At 62.2% G+C, this 21,570-nt stretch overlaps 2 protein-coding genes across 10 annotated transcripts; one reads left to right on the top strand and one right to left on the bottom strand.

Annotated features, from left to right (window-relative positions):
• Window positions 1-1,426: 1,426 nt before the first annotated feature.
• MIEF2 (mitochondrial elongation factor 2) lies at window positions 1,427-7,418 on the bottom strand. Of its 8 annotated transcripts, none has more exons than XR_013992030.1 (5): window positions 7,272-7,418; window positions 5,816-5,972; window positions 5,507-5,687; window positions 3,602-5,027; window positions 1,450-3,509 (listed from the first exon to the last, which is right to left on the bottom strand). XR_013992030.1 is itself a non-coding variant. In XM_081029445.1 (4 exons), exons 2-4 carry the CDS (start codon window positions 5,960-5,962, stop codon window positions 3,970-3,972), a joined length of 1,386 nt encoding a protein of 461 aa, XP_080885571.1. In that variant the 5' UTR covers window positions 5,963-5,972; window positions 7,272-7,408; the 3' UTR covers window positions 1,427-3,969. The 8 variants fall into 8 exon arrangements, 4 of the variants coding, with proteins under 4 accessions (XP_080885571.1, XP_080885572.1, XP_080885573.1 ...); XR_013992031.1 differs by having other exon boundaries at window positions 3,602-5,024; window positions 7,272-7,373; XM_081029445.1 differs by having other exon boundaries at window positions 1,427-5,027; window positions 7,272-7,408.
• A 1,234-nt stretch (window positions 7,419-8,652) lies between these two features.
• On the top strand, window positions 8,653-21,482 carry FLII (FLII actin remodeling protein). Of its 2 annotated transcripts, none has more exons than XM_081028563.1 (30): window positions 8,653-8,817; window positions 10,543-10,653; window positions 10,903-10,974; window positions 12,128-12,208; window positions 12,495-12,580; window positions 12,708-12,869; window positions 13,007-13,110; window positions 13,437-13,612; window positions 13,702-13,859; window positions 14,498-14,582; window positions 14,985-15,132; window positions 15,316-15,449; window positions 15,670-15,882; window positions 16,170-16,349; window positions 16,990-17,072; window positions 17,181-17,255; window positions 17,480-17,563; window positions 17,672-17,843; window positions 18,329-18,433; window positions 18,519-18,710; window positions 18,962-19,150; window positions 19,265-19,404; window positions 19,485-19,725; window positions 19,869-20,023; window positions 20,116-20,176; window positions 20,259-20,387; window positions 20,464-20,570; window positions 20,664-20,769; window positions 20,890-20,955; window positions 21,034-21,482. In XM_081028563.1, the coding sequence occupies exons 1-30, from the start codon at window positions 8,755-8,757 to the stop codon at window positions 21,166-21,168; spliced, it is 3,813 nt and encodes a 1,270-aa protein (XP_080884689.1). In that variant the 5' UTR covers window positions 8,653-8,754; the 3' UTR covers window positions 21,169-21,482. The 2 variants fall into 2 exon arrangements, with proteins under 2 accessions (XP_080884689.1, XP_080884688.1); XM_081028562.1 differs by having other exon boundaries at window positions 8,664-8,817; window positions 15,313-15,449.
• Window positions 21,483-21,570: the final 88 nt, after the last annotated feature.

Genomic DNA, 21,570 nt, shown 5'->3' with positions numbered 1-21,570 from the left:
CCTGGCTGACACCTCTTGAACTGCCCCACGGCGCTTCTGCCTGCCCCAGTCTGAGAAACAGCACGCGTGGCCACCCCCACAGTTGCTAGTATTTGAGGAAACTGACGCTTACTCCTCTTGGAGCAGCTGGAAGCTAAAAATAGCTTCACGCTCACAGCCGGCCACTCTCCAAGCACCAGGCCCAGTGTGCCCAGCAGCAGCAGCTTGAGCACTGAGACCCCGCTGCCCTTTGGGGTGAATTCACAGCCACCTTTCCTTTCAGGGCCATTACAGCCCACAACTTCAGCTGTTCAGACCCAAGGATCCCTGGGCTAGAGTACCAAGGTGGTGCTGGCACTGGGGGGGGGTACGTGTGTGCCCTATGCCTGCCTTAGACCCCCTGCGTTCACGCTGCGGGGTGGTGCTGGGGCAGCCGGAAAGTGTGTTGTGAAATCCCACAAGCGAAAGAGCCTGTGAGGCCTGAGGCCCCAGCCAGTGAAACTGTGTTGTCTCAGGAAAAGGGGAGCTGTGCAACGATGGCCCAAAACAGCACTTGTGTTGGCCTTTGGAATACACTGGTTTTCATCTGCTACACCCATGCTTCCTCACTGAAGTACAAGCAAATTGTAATGTTACTGGGGGGGTGGGGGGTTAAGACTTATTTTGATTGGAGAAGAAAAGTATACTTTTTGAAAATGCAAATGTGTGATGTGCCAGGTTGAAGGCCCCTTGTTTTGGAGAACAGGACAGAGGTGGAGCGGTGGCCCTGCATGAGGGGCTTCGGGGTGGGCTGTTCCAGAGCCTGACGTTGGGCCCAGCGCCCTTCTTGTACCCAGAGGAGGTGCACACCTGCTCTGCCGCCCCTGCAGGATCCCTGTCTGCTCCATGGGGCTCTGTGCGTAGCCTCGTGGCCCGCTAAGTTCCTGGGGTCTTAGGGGGCAGGCCTGTTTGGAACCAAAAGGCAGGAAGTGCTTTCCTTGTGTGGTTCGTACACTAGCTCAGGGGCAGTTATTCTAGAGGTAGAGTCCAGCCAGTTAAGGTTTCCGAACCAGCTGACTCCACTAACACTGACCTGACTTCCTTTTTCCTCAGCGTACAGGGGGCAGACGCTGGGAACCACGGGCACGGTGTCACTGGCAGGAGTAGGAATGGCACTTCCACTTTGCACTCTAAGTAGGAAGATCTTGGGAGAGGAGATTGGGAGAGTGCAGGGACGTGGTGGTGAAGCTCAGTGGTGGGTGGAGGAGGGTCCACCTCTGTCTCCCAAAGGCGGCATCTCCCTGCTGCCCCAGTCCCGCCATCCCAGCTCAGCGCCTTAGGGGTGGTTCTCTGACCTGCAGGCTGAAGTCCTGTCGGAACACTTCAGCAAGGTCCCACAGTCTGAACGATGTTTGAACGCTTTCCATTCCCAGGAGTCGTAATGAGAAAATACACGTGCACAAAGGTTCTTTCAGGGCTTTTTTTTTTTTTAAAATAGCAACGACTGAAACAGCTGGACAGGTACCCCCACTTGATAGAGCATTCTGCAGCTAAGGATTCCTGAGGAGACATGCTTCCAAGTGAATTTATAAAAAGGATGCGCTGTTTTATGTGGTAAGAGTTATTCTTGAGTTGTTACAGTAAAGGAGGTTCGGGTGACATTTGGAATCAGTTTCTGTTTGCCATTTCTGTGTTATTTTTATCTGCTCTGGCAGCCCTTTCTGCGCAGGTGGCATGTGTGCCGCCTCACAGTCCTCACGCCAGGCCTTGGGTCACTTGGAAAAGTTAAACCGAGGACGCAGATTGCCCGGCTTTGCCACCATGGCTGAAAGGTGTAAATATTGAGCTGTTTAGACCGTGGGCTGAGACCACACGAAGCTCGGAGTTGGGATCGTCCTTTGCAGCAGCTGGCCATGCAGCCAGCACGGCCCAGGCCAGCCAGCCCGGGACAAGCCCCTGCGAAGGCTCTGAAGCAGAACGGTGGTTGGTTTCCAATCTCCGGCTGGAAACTGAAGTCCCGGATGTTAAGCTTGCGTCGGCCATGTAACCGCGAACACCTCATTTCTCTCCCTTTTATTTCATCCTAGTTTTTTTTCTTACTGAAACCAGGTGTGAGGGGAAATTCAGAGCTTCCTAAAGCGTGAGGCCTCCCCAGAGGGGACCACATGTGAGGGTTTGGTCACCTAAGAAGAAGGACTCCAGACCAAACTCACCTCCTGGCCTGCCGCCCTGGGCACGCCCAGGCCAGCCCTTCACCAGGCCGCGGTGGTCCTGTGGAGGCGCCGTGCCCAGATGCCGGCCCTGCAGCGGGGGGCTCTGTGTGCTTGGGCTCTGTGATGTGGGTCCGTGACGGACGCAGTAAGACCCAGCAGTCTGGTTTGGGGACGGTTCACTTTGTGCCAGGCTCCGGGTTAACACTCCTGCCAGCAGTTACTCCTTCCAGCAGCCCTAGGAAGTGTATGCTATCATTCCCAATTTCTGGGTGAGAATACCAAGCACAGCCTCTGTCTGCAGCCTGTTCCCTTGCTGCTCTCAGCTGCCATTACAGCTGCTTAAGGCTCTCTGCGCCAGCTCCTGGGCCAGGTTACCTGAATGGCCCTCAGCTAAGCCTCCTGCTCTGGCCCACACCACAGTCTCTGCTCGCAGCCATCCAGCGATCTGTCTTAATACCGCAGAGGGCCCCAATGCTTTTCATCTGTCCTCGTGACAGCCCCTCACGTCCTGTCCCCCATCCTTGTTTTGTAGTCACGGTTGGAAAGGTTGCCCTCCCCCACTCGTGGGGCCATAAGGAGAAACGAAGGAGGTGGAGAAATCACATTTGTCTGACGCTGGCTGCAGGGCTTTGGAGCAACTTCAGCTGTTCCAGAACGCACAGGGAGGCTCCAAAGTTCAGGCTTCGGCAAGAAACAAAACCCTAACCAGTTGGTTCCCATTCCCCAAGCAAGACATCACATCAGCACGCTTGTAATATTCTCCATCTAACCTCCTTTCCAGTCAAATCATACCCCCTCCAGCACCATCCCCAGCGCCTCCAGCCAAGCTTCCAGGACTCCAAACACTGCTTATGACAGCCTAGCACAAGTCACACAGACATCTGAATTTGTCCTTTTATTCTTGTTCACATTCCTCGAGGCACAGCTCTGCTACAGCAGGAAGGATACCAAGATGAGGAGGGCCACCTGGGGGGGAGGCAGGCCCCCTTCGCCAGCCCAGCCCCCCCAGCCACGCTGCAGTGAGAACACAGGCTCATGTGGCCTCTGGGAGGCCCCTCCAGGAGGGCCCAGTAGCAGCTATCAGGATTCCCTCGGCTCTGGGCAAGGCAGGTAGCCCAGAACCTCGGCCAGCCGCCCCAGGGGCCACCACTGCCCAAGGAGAAAATTCGCCTAGTTGGAGGGAAAAGGGCCTTCCCCAGAGGTGTGAGATGGGCAGCACATCCGGCTCAGCTCCCACTCCAGGCTGGAGGAGAGAGCTCAACAAGCAAACTAGACCGAGGACACTGGCAAACACCAGCCAAAAAGCAGCATTCCGTCGGTACCAGGTGACTCCGGCCCCTGGGGATGAACAAACACATGGTGTTTACCATTCAGCACCAGAAGCTTCGACACGCCTGGAGCTGCGGCACCTGAGGAAAGCACCAACTCACCCTGTCAACAGAAAGACGGAGCTGGCCTTACCGCCCGCCTAGGACGGCGGAAGCCAGGTTCATTGCTGGTGATGGAGCAGTCCGAGGTCCTGGGGTCCGGCCCAGAGGCTGAGGGGGTGCATGTGAGTGGCGGCACTCCGGGCTGCCTGGGCAGTCCAGCCACACTCACGTGACAGCAACCCAAGCACTCTGGGCTCAGAGGGTTCCAAGTGACTGTCGCCTATGCACGTGCTAACCGCGTGGGCCTACATAATGCACCCTCTTTGATTCTGGCTAAAAGTACGAGAAATGCTCTCCAAATCCCTGGAAGGGAGGAGTGTGCAGCTTACCAGCATGAGAACACATGCCGGCCACCCCATCCCACCCACCTACAGCAGCCCCTCGGGGTACTGAAGGCCAAGGTACAGCGCGTAGCCAATGTCGTCAATCTCCTCCTCACGCAGGCCGTCAAAGAGGTTGATGCTGGGGTTGCAATGGCAGGGCAGGTGGGCCCGCTCCAGGCTGCTGATGAGCAGCTCCAAGGCCTGCAGGAAGCGCCCCCCTAAGGCCTCCTCAGCCCAGCCCCCCTCCTCCTCCCCGAGATGCAGAACCACCTGGGTCAGGTGGGCCCGGCCCAGCCGCCGCAGGGCGGGGTGGCCTTGGCAGACGTGACACAGCAGCAGCAGCAGCCGCCGGCGGGCCCCAGCGTCGCGGTTATCCAGAGCCTGCAGCCGGGCGGCCTCTGCCGGATACAAGTCCTGCAGCCAGAGGTTCCCGGCCAGCCCTTCCAGGGGCCAGGCCACCAGGAGGCAGTCTTCGGCGTCGGCTCCAGGGACCGCCAGCAGCACAGCGATGCTCAGCTCCAGGTGCTCGTGCTGCACCTCGAGTAGCAGCTCCTCCGAGGCCACACTGGGCCGGATCAGGCACCCGAGCAGGCTGCCGATCGCTGGCCAGTTGACGGAGGCAGCCAGTGCTTTGCGGAGCAGCTCCAGCAGGACGCGGGAAGACAGGTAGCCGCCCACCAGGAAGCGGTCCCAGGGGCTGCTTCCCCGGGGCCGGAACTCAAGTTGAGTCCTGCGCACAGCCCAGCAGCGAGGGTCCCTGGCCACAGTGTCCACGCCTGGCACCAGGCTCCACAGACCCGGCTCCAGCATCAGGGGTGCCAGGAGGCGCACATGGTCGGAGCAAGCCCACACCTGCAGGCCGTCGTAGAGCGGGCCCCCGGGGACAAGCGCCCCAAAGGGCAGTTCAGGGAACTTGCTCTGCAAGTAGGCCTGGAGCTCCAGGGCAATGTCGCCAGCCAGCTGTTTGGCCAGAGCCACATGGGACACTGTGGTGGCCACGTGGTCCCGCTCGAACAGCAGCAGCTTCTCCTGGAACGTGAGGCACAGCGGTGCTGGGGGGCCAAGCTGAGGCGGCGGCTGCGGGTTAGCGCCTGCGGGCCCTGCTGCAGAATCAAAGGGCCAGAGAGCAGGTCAGCAGGCCCTGGCATGAGCCGAGAGAACTCCAGCCCGGTTACTGACCGTGCCGGCCCTCGGCCTCATTTTCCACCCCTGTAAAATGACCCTGAGAAAGCACTTTGGTCCTCACGTACAAACAGCAGTTGGACGACAAATCCCCATTGCCCAGACCCCAACACTCAGGGGCCGAAAACGCTTCATGCAGAGTGGGGAGACAGGTCCTGAGCCTCAGTTTCCCCATCCGAGGCCCCCCACTGTCATAAGGCTGCTGCCCTGCTCTGCTACTACCCCTGCAGCCACATGTCCCAGTGGCTGGAGCCTCAGTCGTTGGAGGGCGGAGAAGCAGAACCATTAAACATGCAAGGAGCCTGCAACAGTCAGTCAGTGGCAGGTCCTGGCTGCTTCTCCTGAATGTGACCACCAAAGGGGGACCCAGCCAGGTTAGAGGGGAAAGGGTGCCATTCACCTTGGGCAGAGGGCAAGCGGGCGGGAAGCAGCACGGGCTGGCTAAGGGCAGCAGGTGGGGACCGGGCCTGTAGGCGTGGAGCGGTCTTGAGCAGGCTCAGTTCCTTCCAACCGTCCTCCAGGCATGTGCTGTCCCCCTTGGTGTCATCGTCATCCCGAGGGCTGGTGGCCCTGTCAATGAGCTGCAGGCAGAGTGACAGAGATCAGAGCGTCCAAATCCTGGGCAGCCACGGCAAAGCCCAGGGGCAAAGCAAAGCAGGCTGCTGGGTAGAGAAGCAGGTGCCAGTCCTGTGCAGGCCCCGGGCCTTACCCGCTTCACAGCCAGGGTGGCGATGCCCAGCACGGCAGCCCCGCCCACGCCCAGCACCAGGCGGGCATTGGCCAGGAGGAAGTCCACAGCATTGCCCAGCACGTCGTTGTCATGCCGCTTGCCCCGTCTCGGGGAGAAATGTGCCATGGCTGCCTGCCTAGAAGAGAGCCGGGGTGCAGGGACCATGGAGCGTGGGGGCAGCCAGGTTGGCAGTGGGGCAGGTGTGGGTAGGCGCTCTGGCTGCCATCGCGCTGGGGTGTCTGAGTCAGGCCCGCAAGGTGGCTCCCGCGTTTCAGAAGGAAGGGGCCTCTCAAGGGAACTGCCTGAGCCCTCTTCCCCCAGCCTGCCAACAACCCGCCCACCCGCTGGCCAGGGGGCCACACAGAAAGGCCCTGCATAGGTCAGAGAAGGGGCCGTGTCCCTGACCCTGCCACGCAGGACTCCCGATGTCACCAAAGACTCACGAGGAGGGTGTTCCCGTCACCCCAACGTTACAGAGGAGCAGGCTGCTGCACCGTGCGCGAGGGGTGGCTTCTGGAATCCACAACCGCAAAGGCTCCAGGCTCTCGCCCGCCCCCGGGTCCCGGGTCCCGGGCCCCATCAGACCCCCTGCGGTCAGGCCCTGCTTCCTCACCCCCGCACAGCGGGAGGAGACAAGGCCACAGGAAACCACAACTTGGGGGCCCTGGAGGGTGTCTCAGACCCCAGTGAGGCCGGTTACCCCCAATCCTGACCAGGGAGCCGCCGGAGGCCGTGAGATGGGCCAGGCTGGGGGGGGAGCGCACGAGCGGCCTGTCCATGGCCTGTGCGGGCAAAGCCAAGGCCGCGCTGCGGGGACAGCGGCAAAGTCGCTAAACACGAGGACGCCAAGCAGAGGAGTGGCCCGGGGCCAGGGACCGCGCTCGGCCTCGGCCTGGGACAGCGGGCGGTGGGAGCTGCCCTCACTGCCCGGAGCCGCAGGAACAGAGGTGAGCGGGCCCCGAAGCCCCCGCTGTGCGCCCCGCTGTGCAGAGGCAGCGACGGGCGGAGGGGGAGGAGCCCAGGACGGCGGGGCCGGGAGGGCCAGGCGCTCGGGCAGCAGAGGCGCGCACCGGCCCCACGGCTCTTCCGGGGGGACCGCTGCCCGCAGGCCCCGGGGCCGAGTGACCGCGAGGCGGGCAGCCCCGGCTCCCTGCGGACACCGGGCACGTGACCCTGCGCTCCGAGCCAGCGGGCCACCAAGGACGTCGCCCTGTCACCCTGCCTGCCGGCCGTGGGCGCTTAGCGCTGCTGCCAGCTTCCGAGACGCCCGGACCAACCCGCGCCGCCCGCCGTCGCCCAGACTAAAAATAAAGCCCGGCCGCGGGGCCCGGGTCGGTCAGAGGCGGGCAGCGCGCCCACCGGGGGCAGCGGTCCGTCCTCGCTCCGGGCCCCGCGCTGCCACCTGCCTCCCCGGGCCGCCCCGCTCCGGCCGTACCTGCGCCGCGGCGTCAGCGCACCAAGCGTCGGAGGTAGCGGGTCTGGTCGGGCCCGGACCCCGACCCGCCTGGGAACGGAGTGGGAAGGACCTGGGAACCGAACGCCGAGGCTCCGGGGGCGGCCGCTGACCCCGGCACGCACGCAGACGGGCAGGTCCTAGCCCCAATCGGAGTGCTCAAGGCCCGCCCCTCGTTCCAAAATACTGTGCGGCCCAGCCAATGGTGGCCAGGCCACGCCCCCTAACGCATTCCGCGCTCTGCGGAGGTGGGACTTTCCGACGCACCCCGGATTTAAAGGCGCAGAGTGGTGTTCGCAGCCTCCCTCCCGGCGGTGTGGTGGCACAGCCGAGGGTTGCGGAACGTGCTGGCTGGCCCCCCGGGCCCGTTGTGACGTGTGTGTGATTGTAAGATGAGCTTCTGGTTTGGAGACAATTATCTGCGCCCCCGTTCCTTCTAGGGGCTGGGCAGACAGGCGGCACTTGGCCCAGAGGCGCGCAGGTCTGACCCTTTAGGTCACTTCTGCGGGAGTGCCTTGGTGGCCTCCTTATTATGTATCGGCCTGCGGGGCACACAGCGTGACCCAGAACTACCCCTGCCACCAGCTCCGTGTGACCTTGTGCCACTTCACCCGAGCCTCAGTTTTCTCTCCTGTGAAATGGACACGCCAGGCCCCCTCCACCTTGCGAAGGATGGTTGTGCACATAACCTGTGGCTCATTCGGCATTTGTGTTTGGGGGACCGACTATGTGCGGGTCGAGGGGAGCGAGCGAGCACATAAATGGACGTGAGGGGCTGGGGACTCTAAGCAGAAGTAACGCGCCACTTATTGAGTGCTTTCTGTATGCCACGAGCTGCACCTGCGTTTGCTCCTTTGTTTCTGGCGACGACCTTGGGAAGCATTTCACGGACGAGGAAGCACAGCCAGGAGGAGGTCTGGGCTCGCCCACAGCTCCGGGACCCTCGGGCCTCTGCGTCCTCCTCGGGCGAACAGAGACTCCCGGGCCTTGTGCGCCCCCCGGCCTGCGTCCACAGCCTCCCCGGCCACGGCCCACTTCAGTTGCTGCTGCAGCGCAGGGGACCGAGCCCGCGACACAGCCCCGGCCCTGGGGCTCAGGGACTTAGCCTGGAGGCTGTGACGCCGCCAGCGGGAGCACCGGGACGCCCGGACTCCTCGCGGCCCCTCCAGTACTCGAACAGACAGGGAAACTGAGGCCCGGAGGCCCACAGACCGCAGCGGAGGAGGCCGGTGCCTCCCGCGACCCGCCTGCGGGCGCCGGGGCGGGAGGGCCGGGCCCTGACTCCGCCTCCCCGCCGGCTCGGGCGGGAACGAGTTCGCGGGGCGGGGCCGAGTCCGAGGGGCGGGGCCGAGTCCGAGGGGCGGGGCCGAGTCCGAGGGGCGGGGTCGGCGCTGGCCCGGCCCGCGGCTCCCGCAGCCGCCCCCAGCCAGCGTCGGGCCCGCCCGGCAGCAGCAGCAGCGGCGCCATGGAGGCCACGGGAGTGCTGCCGTTCGTGCGCGGTGTGGACCTGAGCGGCAACGACTTCAAGGTGAGGCGGGCCCCCCCCCCCGGGCCGTCCCTTCCGCCGCAGCCCGCACCGCTCTCCGCTTCCTGTCGCGCCCGCCTCCGGGCCCAGTACCGCCCGGGACTGCGGGCGGGGCCGGGTGGGGCTCTCGCGGGGCTCGGGTTCCCCGCCCGGAACCGGTCCCCAAGATCTGCTTTCGGTGCCCTTACGGGAAGACCGAGGCCGGCTCGGGCCGGCGTGGACGCCTGGGTCCGGGGTCAGCCTAGGGATGGGCTGAGGCCCCCCCGCGCCCCCCCCCGTGTCGCCGTCCTGGCATCTGAGCCCCGCCGGGCCCGAGTGGGCCGGGGTCGGTGAGCTCTGCTCGCACCGCCCAGCCGCCCTTCCCCGTCCCGCTGAGGTCACGCGCCTAAGCCGGGCCCTGACTCACTGTCGCGCTGCAGGTTGTCGGCCTGTCCTCGGGGCGGGTCTGGAACTCTTCACGGCCACCGCTTTGTCCCTGCCACCGCCATTCCCGTCCTGTGTGGTCTTGGGCAAACCACTTCCTGTCTCAGAGCCTCGGCCTTCCCATCCAGTAAAGGGGCTTAGCAGTGGTCCTCTTGGAAGCATGGGCTACTTGGTGTGGAGAGTGTGTCAGACATTTGTGCCAGGCCCTGGGTAGCCGTGGTTTGAGCGGCTTATGGACTGACAGACCGGGGCCTCAGGAGCCTGAGCCCAGCCTTGCAGCCAGTCAGTGGGCGAGGTGGTGCTAGAGGCCAGGATGAGGTGAGCAGTGCCAGTGACCAGAGGAGTCAGGGCAAGAGTGGAGGTGAGAGCTGGCCTGGAGTACCAAGAGGGGCAGCCCCGCTGCAGGGTGGGGGAGTGCGCGGACTCAGGCCGCAGTCAGTTTAGCGTAAGGGAGCCCAGGCTTCCGCTGTGGTCGTGGGGCCAGGACTGAGGGCAGGCGGGGTCTTCCTGCATTTACCCACATGTGCACACACCGTTGACCCCATGCACAGGTGGCCACACCACTTTCTCTGCCTCCATGCGCACTATCCTCACCTGGGGTCTCTGTGTCCTTTTCAGACCCGGAGTCTGAGTCACTGGCGGGGAATGTGGCTATAGGGGGAAGGGGACACAGCCAAGGACACTAAAGGCACATGCTATCCCAAGCTCCCTGCCACAAGGGCTGGGGGTACTGAGGTGGGCACTTGAATGTGGGCAATGAATGGATAGACAAATGAACAAGGCAGTGCCTGTGCAGGGTGGGGAGCCGGGGCCTTGCACGGGGGGTTTGGACCTTGCCCTAAATGGCTTGTATGCTGATAGCAGGGTGGGGGCACAGGTGGGACCTTGGCAGAGGCTCAGGGGGTACCCTCACTTCAGGTGGCCCAGGCAGAGCCTGGAATGCTGGGCAAAGGCATGTGAGCCACACAGCTGGACACTGGAGGTGTTACCTGGATCAAGCCAGTTTCATCCCGACCCTCCTGGGACTCAGAATCCAGCAAGAGAGACAGATCTTAGGCCAACAGCCGTGCTGATAACTACTTGTCCTCACAACACTTTTGTCATGAGAGGGCTTTTATTAGCCCTATTTTATGGATGAGGAAATGGAGGCACAGAGTGGCAAAATGACTTGTCCAGGGTCACACAGCTGGTGAGAGTTGGCTCTGTTGCTCCCCAAAGGCTTCCATGGGCAGTTGGGGGCCATAGAGGGTGGTAGAGCAGGGACGTTCCTCTCCCAGACCAGCCTCACCATGGCTTACCCCCCAGGGAGGCTACTTCCCTGAGAATGTCAAGGCCATGACCAGTCTGCGATGGCTGAAGCTGAACCGCACTGGCCTGTGCTACCTGCCAGAGGAATTGGCTGCTCTGCAGAAACTGGTAAGGGGCTTTCAGCAGGCAGCGTGGGAGCGTGGGTCCTGTGGGTGGGGCTGGGCCAGGGGGGCGGAGCCTGTGCAGAAAGCGGCTGTCTTAGAGGAAGATGCTGATAACCGTGAGTAGAGCTGGAGGAGAGGGAGGGAGCTGCAGGGGGGACTGGGCCATGTGTGGCTGGGGGCCACCCCGGATGGTGCAAGACTGTGGTGGCAGATGGGGCCTCCACTGAGCCTCTGCTCCCTTGTCCTGGCCCAGGAGCACTTGTCTGTGAGCCACAACCACCTGACCACGCTTCACGGGGAGCTGTCCAGTCTGCCATCGCTTCGGGTGAGTGCTGCTGCAGGCCACCATGCTGGGAGGTGGGGATTGGAGTCCAGCCAGAGGGGTGAGGGCAAGGCCAGCCCCAGGCTGGACTAGTACCTCTGCCTATCCCTGTGTCAGGCCCAGGGGCCTGTCCCTAAAGGGGAGAGGATATAATGAGGCCCTGTGTTAAGTAAGCCATGGGGCAAAACGTAAAAAAATCCAAAGTCCCACCCTTTTTGGACAACTACAATAACAACAACTAATAGTGGCTAAGCACTGCTCCAACTATTTCCACGTTGGGAAATAGTTTTCTCCTAAGTTTTTTCCAGGGTTTTTTCTTATAATCCTGACTTCTCCCAAGTTCACAGTTGAGGACACTTGGCCACAGAGGCAGGTCACTTGCCGGAGGTCACACAGCCACACATTGGTAGAGCTGGCGTAGGGTGGGGTGTACCCAGGAGGAGAGGTAGTCAGGGTGGCCTGCTCACCTTTCTGCTCTTCACAGAGCCTCTGACATCCCAGAACACCAGGCTCTCAGCCAGACCCCTCTGGCTTCGGCAAAGGTCGTTCCTGTCCATGGCCGGAGCTCTGAGATGTTAAGGGCACAGCCTCAGGATTCAGGCTGCCTGAGTTCACATCAGCTCTGCCACTTCCTGGCTGCCTGACCTCAGACAAGTCCCTTCTACTTTCTGGGGAGGGTTCAGTGGGGGACCGCTGTGAAGCAGCGTGGCACCACAGACGTTAGGGCCAAAGGAGAGGCAGTGGCTGCCCTGAACCCTGCTGTTACTTGCCATCATGGCACCATTACCCAGCCTGTCTTCTCTCCCCCTCGACCTTTTTAGAGGTTTGTAGCATGAGGAGGTTTCAGCCCTAAGGGGAGAGAAAACAGACGTGCTCAGCCCAGAACTACACCCCCATCTTGCCCTCTGGAATTGAGGAGAGATTGTTCGATCAGAAAAGGTTCCCTGAGGACTGTGCTGGGCTGTGGGGCACATTTGATCTGGGCTTTGAGGTGTGAATAGGAGCTCATAGGGAGGCTAGGAAGAGCTCACCAGGTGGAGGAACTACGCGTAAAGACTAGGATAGGAGAGCATTGAGGCCTGGCCTCCAGTGAACTGCCTAAGGAGATGTCCCTCCCTGATCCCTCTGCTTCTCCTGGGGGCTGGTTTTTCCCCAGGCCATTGTGGCTCGAGCCAACTGCCTGAAGAATTCTGGAGTCCCCGATGACATCTTCAAGCTGGATGACCTCTCAGTCCTGGTCAGTGGTTACTCATGCACTGTTATGGCCCCTGGGGCCATTGTTCTCCCATTTTATAGATGGGGAAACTGAGGCTTAGAGTAGACAGTGCCTTGTCCAATGTTGCTCATGGAGTCACATCCTTATCCTGGGCACCCTTCCTCCCAGGGTCCTGCTGTCTCCCTTTGGTCCTGAACCCCCTCATCTACTCCCCTCTCTATGCCCTGGCTGATGCCCCAGCCTGGCAGAGGACTGGCGAGGTGGCACCAGCGCTGACACCTCCCCTGGCTTCACCCCTCCTACCCAGGACTTGAGCTACAACCAGCTGACAGAGTGCCCGCGGGAGCTGGAGAATGCCAAGAACATGCTGGTGCTGAACCTCAGCCACAACAGGTGCCCGTCAGGCCGGGAGTGGGAGCTGGGCGGGGCCACACACAGGGGAGACCAGGTGGCTCCTGGAGGTGGGCGTGTGGCACTGACTGGGTGGCCCTGCCCCTCGCCCCCTCCCTCCCGCCCGCAGCATTGACACCATCCCCAACCAGCTCTTCATCAACCTCACGGACCTGCTGTATCTGGACCTCAGTGAGAACCACCTGGAGAGTTTGCCCCCCCAGATGCGTCGCCTGGTGCACCTGCAGACACTCGTGCTCAACGGGAACCCCCTGCTGCATGCGCAGCTCCGGTCAGCACCGCTCGGGCCACACCCCTCCAGAGCCCGCCCCGGGGGTGGGGTCTGGCCTGGTCCCTTGGCTCCCCAGTGGCTCTCGGCCCCGTGCCCTTGGGCCTGCCCCTGGCCTGACCACCCACCTCTCCCTGCAGGCAGCTCCCGGCTCTGACGGCCCTACAGACCCTGCACCTAAGGAACACCCAGCGCACCCAGGGCAACCTCCCCACGAGCCTGGAGGGCCTGAGCAACCTCACAGGTCGGCAACCCTTGGGTGACCCCTCAGGCTCTCGTCCCCTCCGGTCCCTCGCTTCCTGTGGAGGGGCTGAACCCTGCTGCTCTGACTGCCTCCCAGAAGGAAAGGATGTGGTTCTGACTCTCTGTCACTGTCACGATGACTAGTAATACCACCAAGTTATGAGCACCAACTTTATGCCTAGACCCACCGGTGTGAGGAAGTTTCTCCAAGTGGGGAAGCTGAGGCTCAGAGAGGTTAAGACCCTTGCTGAAGTCCACAGAGCCCGGAGGTGGCCGAGCTGGGGCTGGCTGAGTGGGCCCGGCTGACGCATGCCACCTGTGCCCTAGATGTGGATTTGTCCTGCAATGGTCTGTCGCGGGTGCCCGAGTGCCTGTACACGCTCCCCAGCCTGCGCCGCCTCAACCTGAGCAGCAACGAGATCGCGGAGCTCTCCCTGTGCATTGACCAGTGGGTGCACGTGGAGACCTTGAACCTGTCCCGCAATCTGCTCACCTCACTGCCTGTGCGTCTGGGCCTGGGGAGGAGGACGGGAAGGCGCTGGGCCCCCCTCGCTGCCCCCCTGACTCCCGGCCCTGCCCGCTTCCCCTCCAGTCGGCCATTTGCAAGCTGACCAAGCTGAAGAAGCTGTACCTGAACTCCAACAAGCTGGACTTTGATGGGCTGCCTTCAGGCATTGGCAAGCTGGCCAGCCTGGAGGAGTTCATGGCCGCCAACAACAACCTGGAACTGATCCCTGAAAGCCTTTGCAGGTGCTGGGGCGAGGCTGGGAGAGTGGGGCAGGGGGTCCCGGCACGGAAAGCCCCGGGAGCATGGCCAGAACCCGCCCTCCGGCCTTCCACCACACAAAATGGATGGGTTAGGCTGGCTTTGGGGCTGGAGACCACAGCCCTGTGCTAGCAATTCCCAAGTTGGGTTTCCCCGGAGCGCCGTTGGGGGTCACTGACAGGGATGATGTCATACGGGTTCCACAGCCACGTGACGTTGGGACCTGGTGCCGCTTCCATCCCCTCTGGAGGTCACAGTGTCCACTAGTGTGGTCTCCGGCTCTCGAAGTGCTTCAGGCTGCCCCTCCCCCACCCCCACCGGCAGCAGCTTCCAAACCAAGTTGAGGACCAAACATTTCTTTGGTGCCCTCTTCTGTCCAGGGGCCCTTAATCTGCAGAAGGCCACTTGGAAAAATTCTGCTCCATCAAAGTCACAAAAAGAACGTCCCAGTCATTTAGTGTGAAGAGACTCCAGTTGCACGCGCTCCAGCCTCCCTGCCTTTCCAGCATGTCACAGGCCACTGGTTTCTTAACTAGCCGGCTGGCTGCTCGTCCTCTGGCCCTACCTGCCTTCCCTGCCCCTCATCTGCTCGCTCCCTGAGGCCTCGGCTCTGTCTTCACAGGTGCACAAAGCTGAAGAAACTCGTCCTGAACAAAAACCGCCTGGTGACGCTCCCAGAGGCCATCCACTTCCTGACAGAGATCGAGGTCAGGGCAGGCCCAGGGACGTGAGGGAGGGCAGTGGGGAAGACAGGTACTGACAGACCCTCAGGAAACACCACGCACGGGTATCGCTGGACGCAGCAGAGGCTTCCTGGAGGGGTGGTCAGTGCCAGGGTGCTTTTTGGGAGAAGGTGAGCCACATCCTATATCCGTATCATGCTGGACAGTGTCATTTAGGTCCCACAGCCAATTTGCAAGGTCACATTTCAGAGAAAGTAAAACCAAAGCACATGATGGGCGGCCACAGAGCTGGGATGAGAACCCAGGCCCCTGGCCCCAGCCCTGGGCCTCTTAGCCCTGGCGGCTGCAAAGAGCAAGAAGCTGAGTGTGGTGTGGCTAGGAGGTGGGCCTCAGGCTCAGCGCCACCTCTGCTCATCGCACGAGCAGGTCCTGGACGTGCGGGAGAACCCCAGCCTGGTCATGCCCCCCAAGCCCGCTGACCGCGCCGCCGAGTGGTACAACATCGACTTCTCGCTGCAGAACCAGCTGCGGTTGGCGGGTGCCTCCCCTGCAGCAGTGGCTGCAGCAGTGGCTGGTGAGCAGGGAAAGGTCTGGCCTGAGAGCGGGGTGTTCTTCTCTGGGGCTCTACTTACCCATCTGTAAGTTGGGTGGGACCCAGCTCTCTGGACCCTGGTGGATGGCATTGGTCCTTGGGTGGCTGGATGCCTCAGGGGGTGGGCCCAGCCAGAGCTCAGTTGTTTGTCCCTCCCCCAAGCAGGGGGTGGGCCCAAAGACCCCCTTGCTCGAAAGATGCGACTACGGAGACGTAAGGACTCGGCTCAGGATGACCAGGCCAAGCAAGTGCTGAAGGGCATGTCGGACGTGGCCCAGGAAAAGAACAAAAAGCAGGAGGTAAGTCAAGCCAGGGTCTGGGACAGGGCAGGTGGCCCTGGGCTCTCCTCAAGACACATTGTGACCCAGGCCGACAGAGAGAGAGAGAGAGAGAGAGAGAGAGAGAGAGAGAGAGAGAGAGAGAGAGAGAGGAGAACCCTGAGCAAACCCCCCACGGTGGGTGGTGACACCAGCCTGCGTGGCTGCACAGTCAATCCGTGCGCTGGGACTCTGACCCCAGGACAGCACTGATGCCCGAGCCCCCGGGGGCAAGGTGCGGCGCTGGGACCAGGGTCTGGAGAAGCCTCGCCTCGACTACTCAGAGTTCTTCACGGAGGACGTGGGCCAGCTGCCTGGCCTGACCATCTGGCAGATCGAGAACTTCGTGCCCACGCTGGTGGAGGAAGCCTTACATGGCAAGTTCTATGAGGCTGACTGCTACATCGTGCTCAAGGTGAGACTGGGGCGCACTGTCAGGAGCAGCGTGACCCCCAGTGCCATCATCTTAGATCGCTCAGAATCCTCAGCGCCACAGTTTTGGTCCCACAGTTTTGGTGGGAGGGCCAGGCTGGGCAAGGAGCCCAGGCGCTGATTGCCCAGGCAGAAGGGCGGCAGTGCGCCCCGTCCCCCCAGGTATCCTGGGCGGGGGGGGGGGGGCTGGTGCCATCAGAGCAGCCTCCCTGGGGTGAGCCGGGAAGCTGGACTGCCCGGTGAGGGCTGACACGCTGTCACGGCCCCCAGACCTTTCTGGATGACAGCGGCTCTCTGAACTGGGAAATCTACTATTGGATTGGGGGCGAAGCCACACTCGACAAGAAGGCTTGCTCCGCCATCCACGCCGTGAACCTGCGCAACTACCTGGGTGCAGAATGCCGCACTGTGCGGGAGGAGATGGGTGACGAGAGTGAGGAGTTCCTGCAGGTACCCGTGGGGGGCGGAGGGGCAGGGCGAGGGTGGTCAGCATGGCTGGTGGGGGGCAGGAAGCTGAAACTAAAGGCTTTTGGGTTGAGACCTACAGCAACAGGCAAGGACAAATAGGGAGAGATCAGGGGGGCAAGAGGAGGCCAAAGGTGGGGAGCCTTGGCCAGCAGAGGCCAGGAGAGAGATGGGGAGCTGGGACCAATAGGGGCCAGGGGGCGGGGCCACCGGCTGGGCACCAAGGAGGCAAGGCCGAGGTCGGGACCGAGTCTGGTGAGCAGGGTTAGTGAGCTGTGCAGGGCCACCTGCCAGCTGGGTACGTGTAGATGGGACCATACACATGAGATTTTACCCACATTCACCCAAGTCTGCCCTCCTCCATAAACCTGCTTGCTTCTGTACCCTGACACACGCCACACATACCTAAATGTGCTGTGTATATCTAAACTGGCTCATACACGCAAATATAAGCACGTTCATGTTTGTGTACATCTTAACACTACAATACGTGTCTATATTTAGACACAAATCTTACTCTTCCGTTTTAACTTCCTCATGGATTTCTAGCACCTGACACACCTGTACACAGGTGGTTTGCTGAAGGGTGGGGGCGCTCAAGGATGGACTGTCCCCTCACACGCAGGTATTTGACAATGACATTGCCTACATTGAAGGCGGGACAGCCAGTGGATTCTACACGGTGGAGGACACGCACTACGTCACCAGGTGAGGCGTGGTATGACCTGCACTCAGCTGGGAAGTCCTGGGGGAAGGCGGTTAGGGTAAACTGGTCCCTTGGTACTCCCTCCACGCCACTTTTGCTCCGGCCCCCAGAATGTACCGCGTATATGGGAAAAAGAACATCAAGTTGGAGCCCGTGCCACTCAAGGGGGCCTCCCTGGACCCGAGGTAAGCCCCCATGATGTGAGGTGGGAGTCCTTGACCCTTGAACCTCCTCCCCACCAGTGAGGGGCAGGTGTGGGCTCTAGAAGAGAAGGTCTTCCAGCAAGTCTTTAACCCGTTTGACGGAGCTCAGCAGGACCAGCAGGGGGGCTAAAACCCAGGGTGGGGTCGGGGCCTGGAGGCAGTCTTTGCCTGTACCCATCACAGCCCCTCCTGCACCTCCTGTCCAGGTTTGTTTTCCTGCTGGACCGAGGGCTGGACATCTACGTGTGGCGCGGGGCCCAGGCCACGCTGAGTAACACCACCAAAGCCAGGTACGAGGACTGCGCCTTTCTCAGACATGGGGGGGGGTTTCGTGCGAAGAAAAATTGCCATCTAAGAAGGGGCACGGGCCTTACTAAGGGCCTTGCACCTGCCCTCAGGCTCTTTGCAGAAAAGATAAACAAGAATGAGCGGAAAGGGAACGCGGAGATCACACTGCTTGTGCAGGGCCAAGAGCCCCCAGAGTTCTGGGAGGCGCTGGGTGGTGAGCCCTCTGAGGTCAAGAAGCACGTTCCTGATGACTTCTGGCCACCCCAGCCCAAGCTGTATAAGGTGAGCGGGGTGCAGCTGGTCAGGTGGGGGAATGGGCCTCGCAGCACGCTGTGACTGCAGGTGCCACCTTGTGGACAGGGACCCGCCTGAGCAGAGGCCCGAGGCTGGCTGGGTGTTTCCTGGAAGGTGGGGCTGGAGAGGGAGGCTGAGAAGTGCCCAGGTGCCCGGCCTAAGAACCTGGCCTTAATTGTACAGGTGACAGTAAGCCCTGGGGTGCTGTGAGCAGGAAAACGACAAGTTAGAGAATTAGAAACGACAGTAAGGAGTAGGGAAGGCAGGCAGGGGAAGGCCACTACAAAGTCTTTCCACTGATAGTATCCTTAAAATGACCTTGGGGTCGAGGGAGGAAACTAAGGCCCCCAGAGGAAGAGGCAGCGGGCCTGACTGCACACGGCAAGGTCGGGCCGGGCTCCAAATCAGGGTCTTGTGGGTGGGGCTCGTGTTCCCAGACCCCGCCCCTGCAACACGCACCTTTCTCCCGCCAGGTGGGCCTGGGCCTGGGCTACCTGGAGCTGCCACAGATCAACTACAAGCTGTCTGTGGAACACAAGACGCGGCCCAAGGTGGAACTGATGCCGGGGATGCGGCTGGTGAGACACGCGCGGAGGAGGCGAGGAGGCGGGATCCTTCGCGGGTGGCCGGGTGCTGGCTGACCTCTGGCCTCTGGCCCCGCAGCTGCAGAGCCTGTTGGACACGCGCTGCGTGTACATCCTGGACTGTTGGTCGGACGTGTTCATCTGGCTGGGCCGCAAGTCCCCCCGCCTGGTGCGTGCCGCCGCCCTCAAGCTGGGCCAGGAGCTGTGCGGGATGCTGCACAGGCCACGCCACGCCACGGTCAGCCGCAGCCTGGAGGGCACTGAGGCCCAGGTGCGCGTCTCCTGAGGCCTGGCCAGGATCCCGCGGCCCCGTGAAGCCTGAACCTTCTGGGGATGGGCTACCACCCTCGGGAACCCGGCCCAAGCCCGTCGCTGCCCCTCTGCTGCCCAGGCCCCGCCCCCTCTTCACGTGCCCCTCCCACCCCGTTTCTAATTGGGTCCCCGTACCGCTGGGCCCCGCCTCCCGGGCCTCGCTCCACCTCCTCCACCCCCGCCTGCTCCAGCCCTTCCCCCCCTCGGCAGGTGTTCAAGGCCAAGTTCAAGAACTGGGATGACGTGCTGACGGTGGATTACACACGCAACGCAGAAGCCGTGCTGCAGGGCCCGGGACTCGCCGGCAAGGTGAAGCGCGACGCGGAGAAGAAGGATCAGATGAAGGCTGACCTCACGGCGCTGTTCCTGCCGCGACAGCCGCCCATGGCGCTCTCGGAGGTGGGGACGGGCCCAGGGGGCTGGGTCCCCGGACCCTGGCTTGGGAGGGGACTCCGTGGGTCTCTGGCGGGCGAGGAGGGCCGGCCGCAGCCCACCAGCCACGGTCCCGTGCAGGCGGAGCAGCTGATGGAGGAGTGGAACGAGGACCTGGACGGCATGGAGGGCTTCGTGCTCGAGGGCAAGAAGTTCGCGCGGCTGCCGGAGGAGGAGTTCGGCCACTTCTACACGCAGGACTGCTACGTCTTCCTCTGCAGGTGCGCGCCCAGCACAGGGCGCCCACTCGCGGGGCCCCTGGGGCTGGGGGGTCCCTACTCACCGCCCTCTGACGCTGCAGGTACTGGGTCCCCGTGGAGTACGAGGAGGAGGAGAAGAAGGAGGAGAAAGAGGAGAAGGCGGGGGCTGAGGGCAAAGAAGCGGAGGAGGCAGCAGCCGAGGTGGAGGAGAAGCAGCCCGAGGAGGACTTCCAGTGCATCGTGTACTTCTGGCAGGGCCGCGAGGCCTCCAACATGGGCTGGCTCACCTTCACCTTCAGCCTGCAGAAGAAGTTTGAGAGCCTCTTCCCCGGCAAGCTAGAGGTGCGCCTGCCGTGCCCCCCTCAGCCACGCCTCCGTGGCCTCCAGGGGGTGCTTTGCGGTGGGACTGAGACCTGGGGAAGGCTGGGCCTGGGAGGGGCAGGGAGGCATCTGGGGAGCTGCCCCTGACTCTTCCACTCCCCCAGGTGGTGCGCATGACACAGCAGCAGGAGAACCCCAAGTTCCTGTCCCATTTTAAGAGGAAGTTCATCATCCACCGGGGCAAGAGGAAGGCGGCCCAGGGCACCCTGCAGCCGAGCCTCTACCAGATTCGCACCAATGGCAGCGCCCTCTGCACCCGGTGCCTGGCGGGGGAAGGGGCACAGGTGGGCGGCTGAGGTCACTGAGCCCCCCCCCCCCCCCCCGACTGCTTACTGACACCCCTTCCCCCAGGTGTATCCAGATCAACACCGACTCCAGCCTCCTCAACTCCGAGTTCTGCTTCATCCTCAAGGTGGGCGTGTGGCCTGCCGAGGCCTGCGGTGTGGGCGGCGGGCTGTGGGCTGCACCTCACTGAGCCCCTGCACACTCCCCAGGTTCCCTTTGAGAGTGAGGACAACCAGGGCATCGTGTACGCGTGGGTGGGCCGGGCCTCAGACCCCGACGAGGCCAAGCTGGCCGAGGACATACTCAACACCATGTTTGACGCCTCGTACAGCAAGCAGGTGACCAGGGAGTGCGGTGCGCGGGCAGGTAAGCGCGGCACACGGGCCCCTGGGCTGGACCAACCTTTCTCCACAGGTCATCAACGAAGGCGAGGAGCCTGAGAACTTCTTCTGGGTGGGCATTGGGGCGCAGAAGCCTTATGACGATGACGCCGAGTACATGAAGCACACCCGGCTCTTCCGGTGAGGCCGCGCCCAGACCCCTGCCCAGCTCCCTCCTGAGTGCTGGCCTTGCCGCTCATGACCCTTAGCCGCTCCCTAACCCGTGACCCCCAGGTGCTCCAACGAGAAGGGCTACTTCGCGGTGACTGAGAAATGCTCCGACTTTTGCCAAGATGACCTGGCTGATGATGACATCATGTTGTTGGACAATGGCCAGGAGGTGAGATCCCTGCTGACCCTGCCCATTCGAGGACCCACCCGTTTGTCAGTGGGCATTCTGAGGCTAGAGGACGGGGGTCCTGGCTCCCTCCTGAGACTCCCTCCGCTGCCCGCCCCACAGGTCTACATGTGGGTGGGGACCCAGACAAGCCAGGTGGAGATCAAGCTGAGTCTGAAGGCCTGCCAGGTGAGCGGGTGGGGGAGGGCCGAGGCTGGCGTGGGGGGCTGGAAGGCCTGCCCGGGCTCACACGCGGCCCGCTGCCAGGTGTACATCCAGCACATGCGCGCCAAAGAACACGAGCAGCCCCGCCGCCTGCGCCTGGTCCGCAAGGGCAACGAGCAGCACGCCTTTACCCGATGCTTCCACGCCTGGAGCACCTTCCGAAAGGCCCTGGCCTAGGGCGACCCGCCCGCCTGCAGTGCTCCTGTCGCAACACCAAGCTCTGGGGGAGGGAGCGGAGGGGCCTCCCTGTGGCCGTGTACCACCCGCGTACACGGAGCCAGCAGAGGCTGTGTGCAGCTGCAGCCCCACTCCGTCCCCCTCCCCGCCCCAGTGCCCCCGCCCCAGCAGCACAGTCCAGCCAGTACCAACGGGGGTCACCCTAGTAGAAGCTCACAGGCCTCTGGACTCAGCTCACGTGATACTCCCTCCCCTGCCAGGGATAAAAGAGACATGGTTGCCACTTAAGAGATATTAAATGCTTTTATTTTCAATATTAAAAAATCAGTATTTTCAATATTAAAACCGCTAATTTTAACAAAAATAACAAAAGAAGAACCCAAGATACAATCTACAGGGAAA

Source organism: Rhinolophus hipposideros, assembly GCF_964194185.1.
Source record: "Rhinolophus hipposideros genome assembly, chromosome: 20".
NCBI classification, from domain to species: domain Eukaryota; kingdom Metazoa; phylum Chordata; class Mammalia; order Chiroptera; family Rhinolophidae; genus Rhinolophus; species Rhinolophus hipposideros.
This window is presented reverse-complemented; position numbering and strand designations above follow the sequence as displayed.

What these genes read in the sequence shown, in the direction of transcription:
- MIEF2 (XM_081029447.1), bottom strand. Translation starts at nt 6,001, where the DNA reads ATGGTCCCTGCACCCCGGCTCTCTTCTAGGCAGGCAGCCATGGCACAT. An exon ending in CCACCCTGGCTGTGAAGCGG is followed by an intron (nt 5,688 to 5,815) that starts GTAAGGCCCGGG and finishes CTCTGCCTGCAG; the next exon opens with CTCATTGACAGGGCCACCAG. An exon ending in CCGCTTGCCCTCTGCCCAAG is followed by an intron (nt 5,028 to 5,506) that starts GTGAATGGCACC and finishes TTGATTCTGCAG; the next exon opens with CAGGGCCCGCAGGCGCTAAC.
- FLII (XM_081028562.1), top strand. Translation starts at nt 8,755, where the DNA reads ATGGAGGCCACGGGAGTGCTGCCGTTCGTGCGCGGTGTGGACCTGAGC. An exon ending in ATCTGCTCACCTCACTGCCT is followed by an intron (nt 13,613 to 13,701) that starts GTGCGTCTGGGC and finishes CTTCCCCTCCAG; the next exon opens with TCGGCCATTTGCAAGCTGAC. An exon ending in CCCAGCCCAAGCTGTATAAG is followed by an intron (nt 17,844 to 18,328) that starts GTGAGCGGGGTG and finishes TTCTCCCGCCAG; the next exon opens with GTGGGCCTGGGCCTGGGCTA.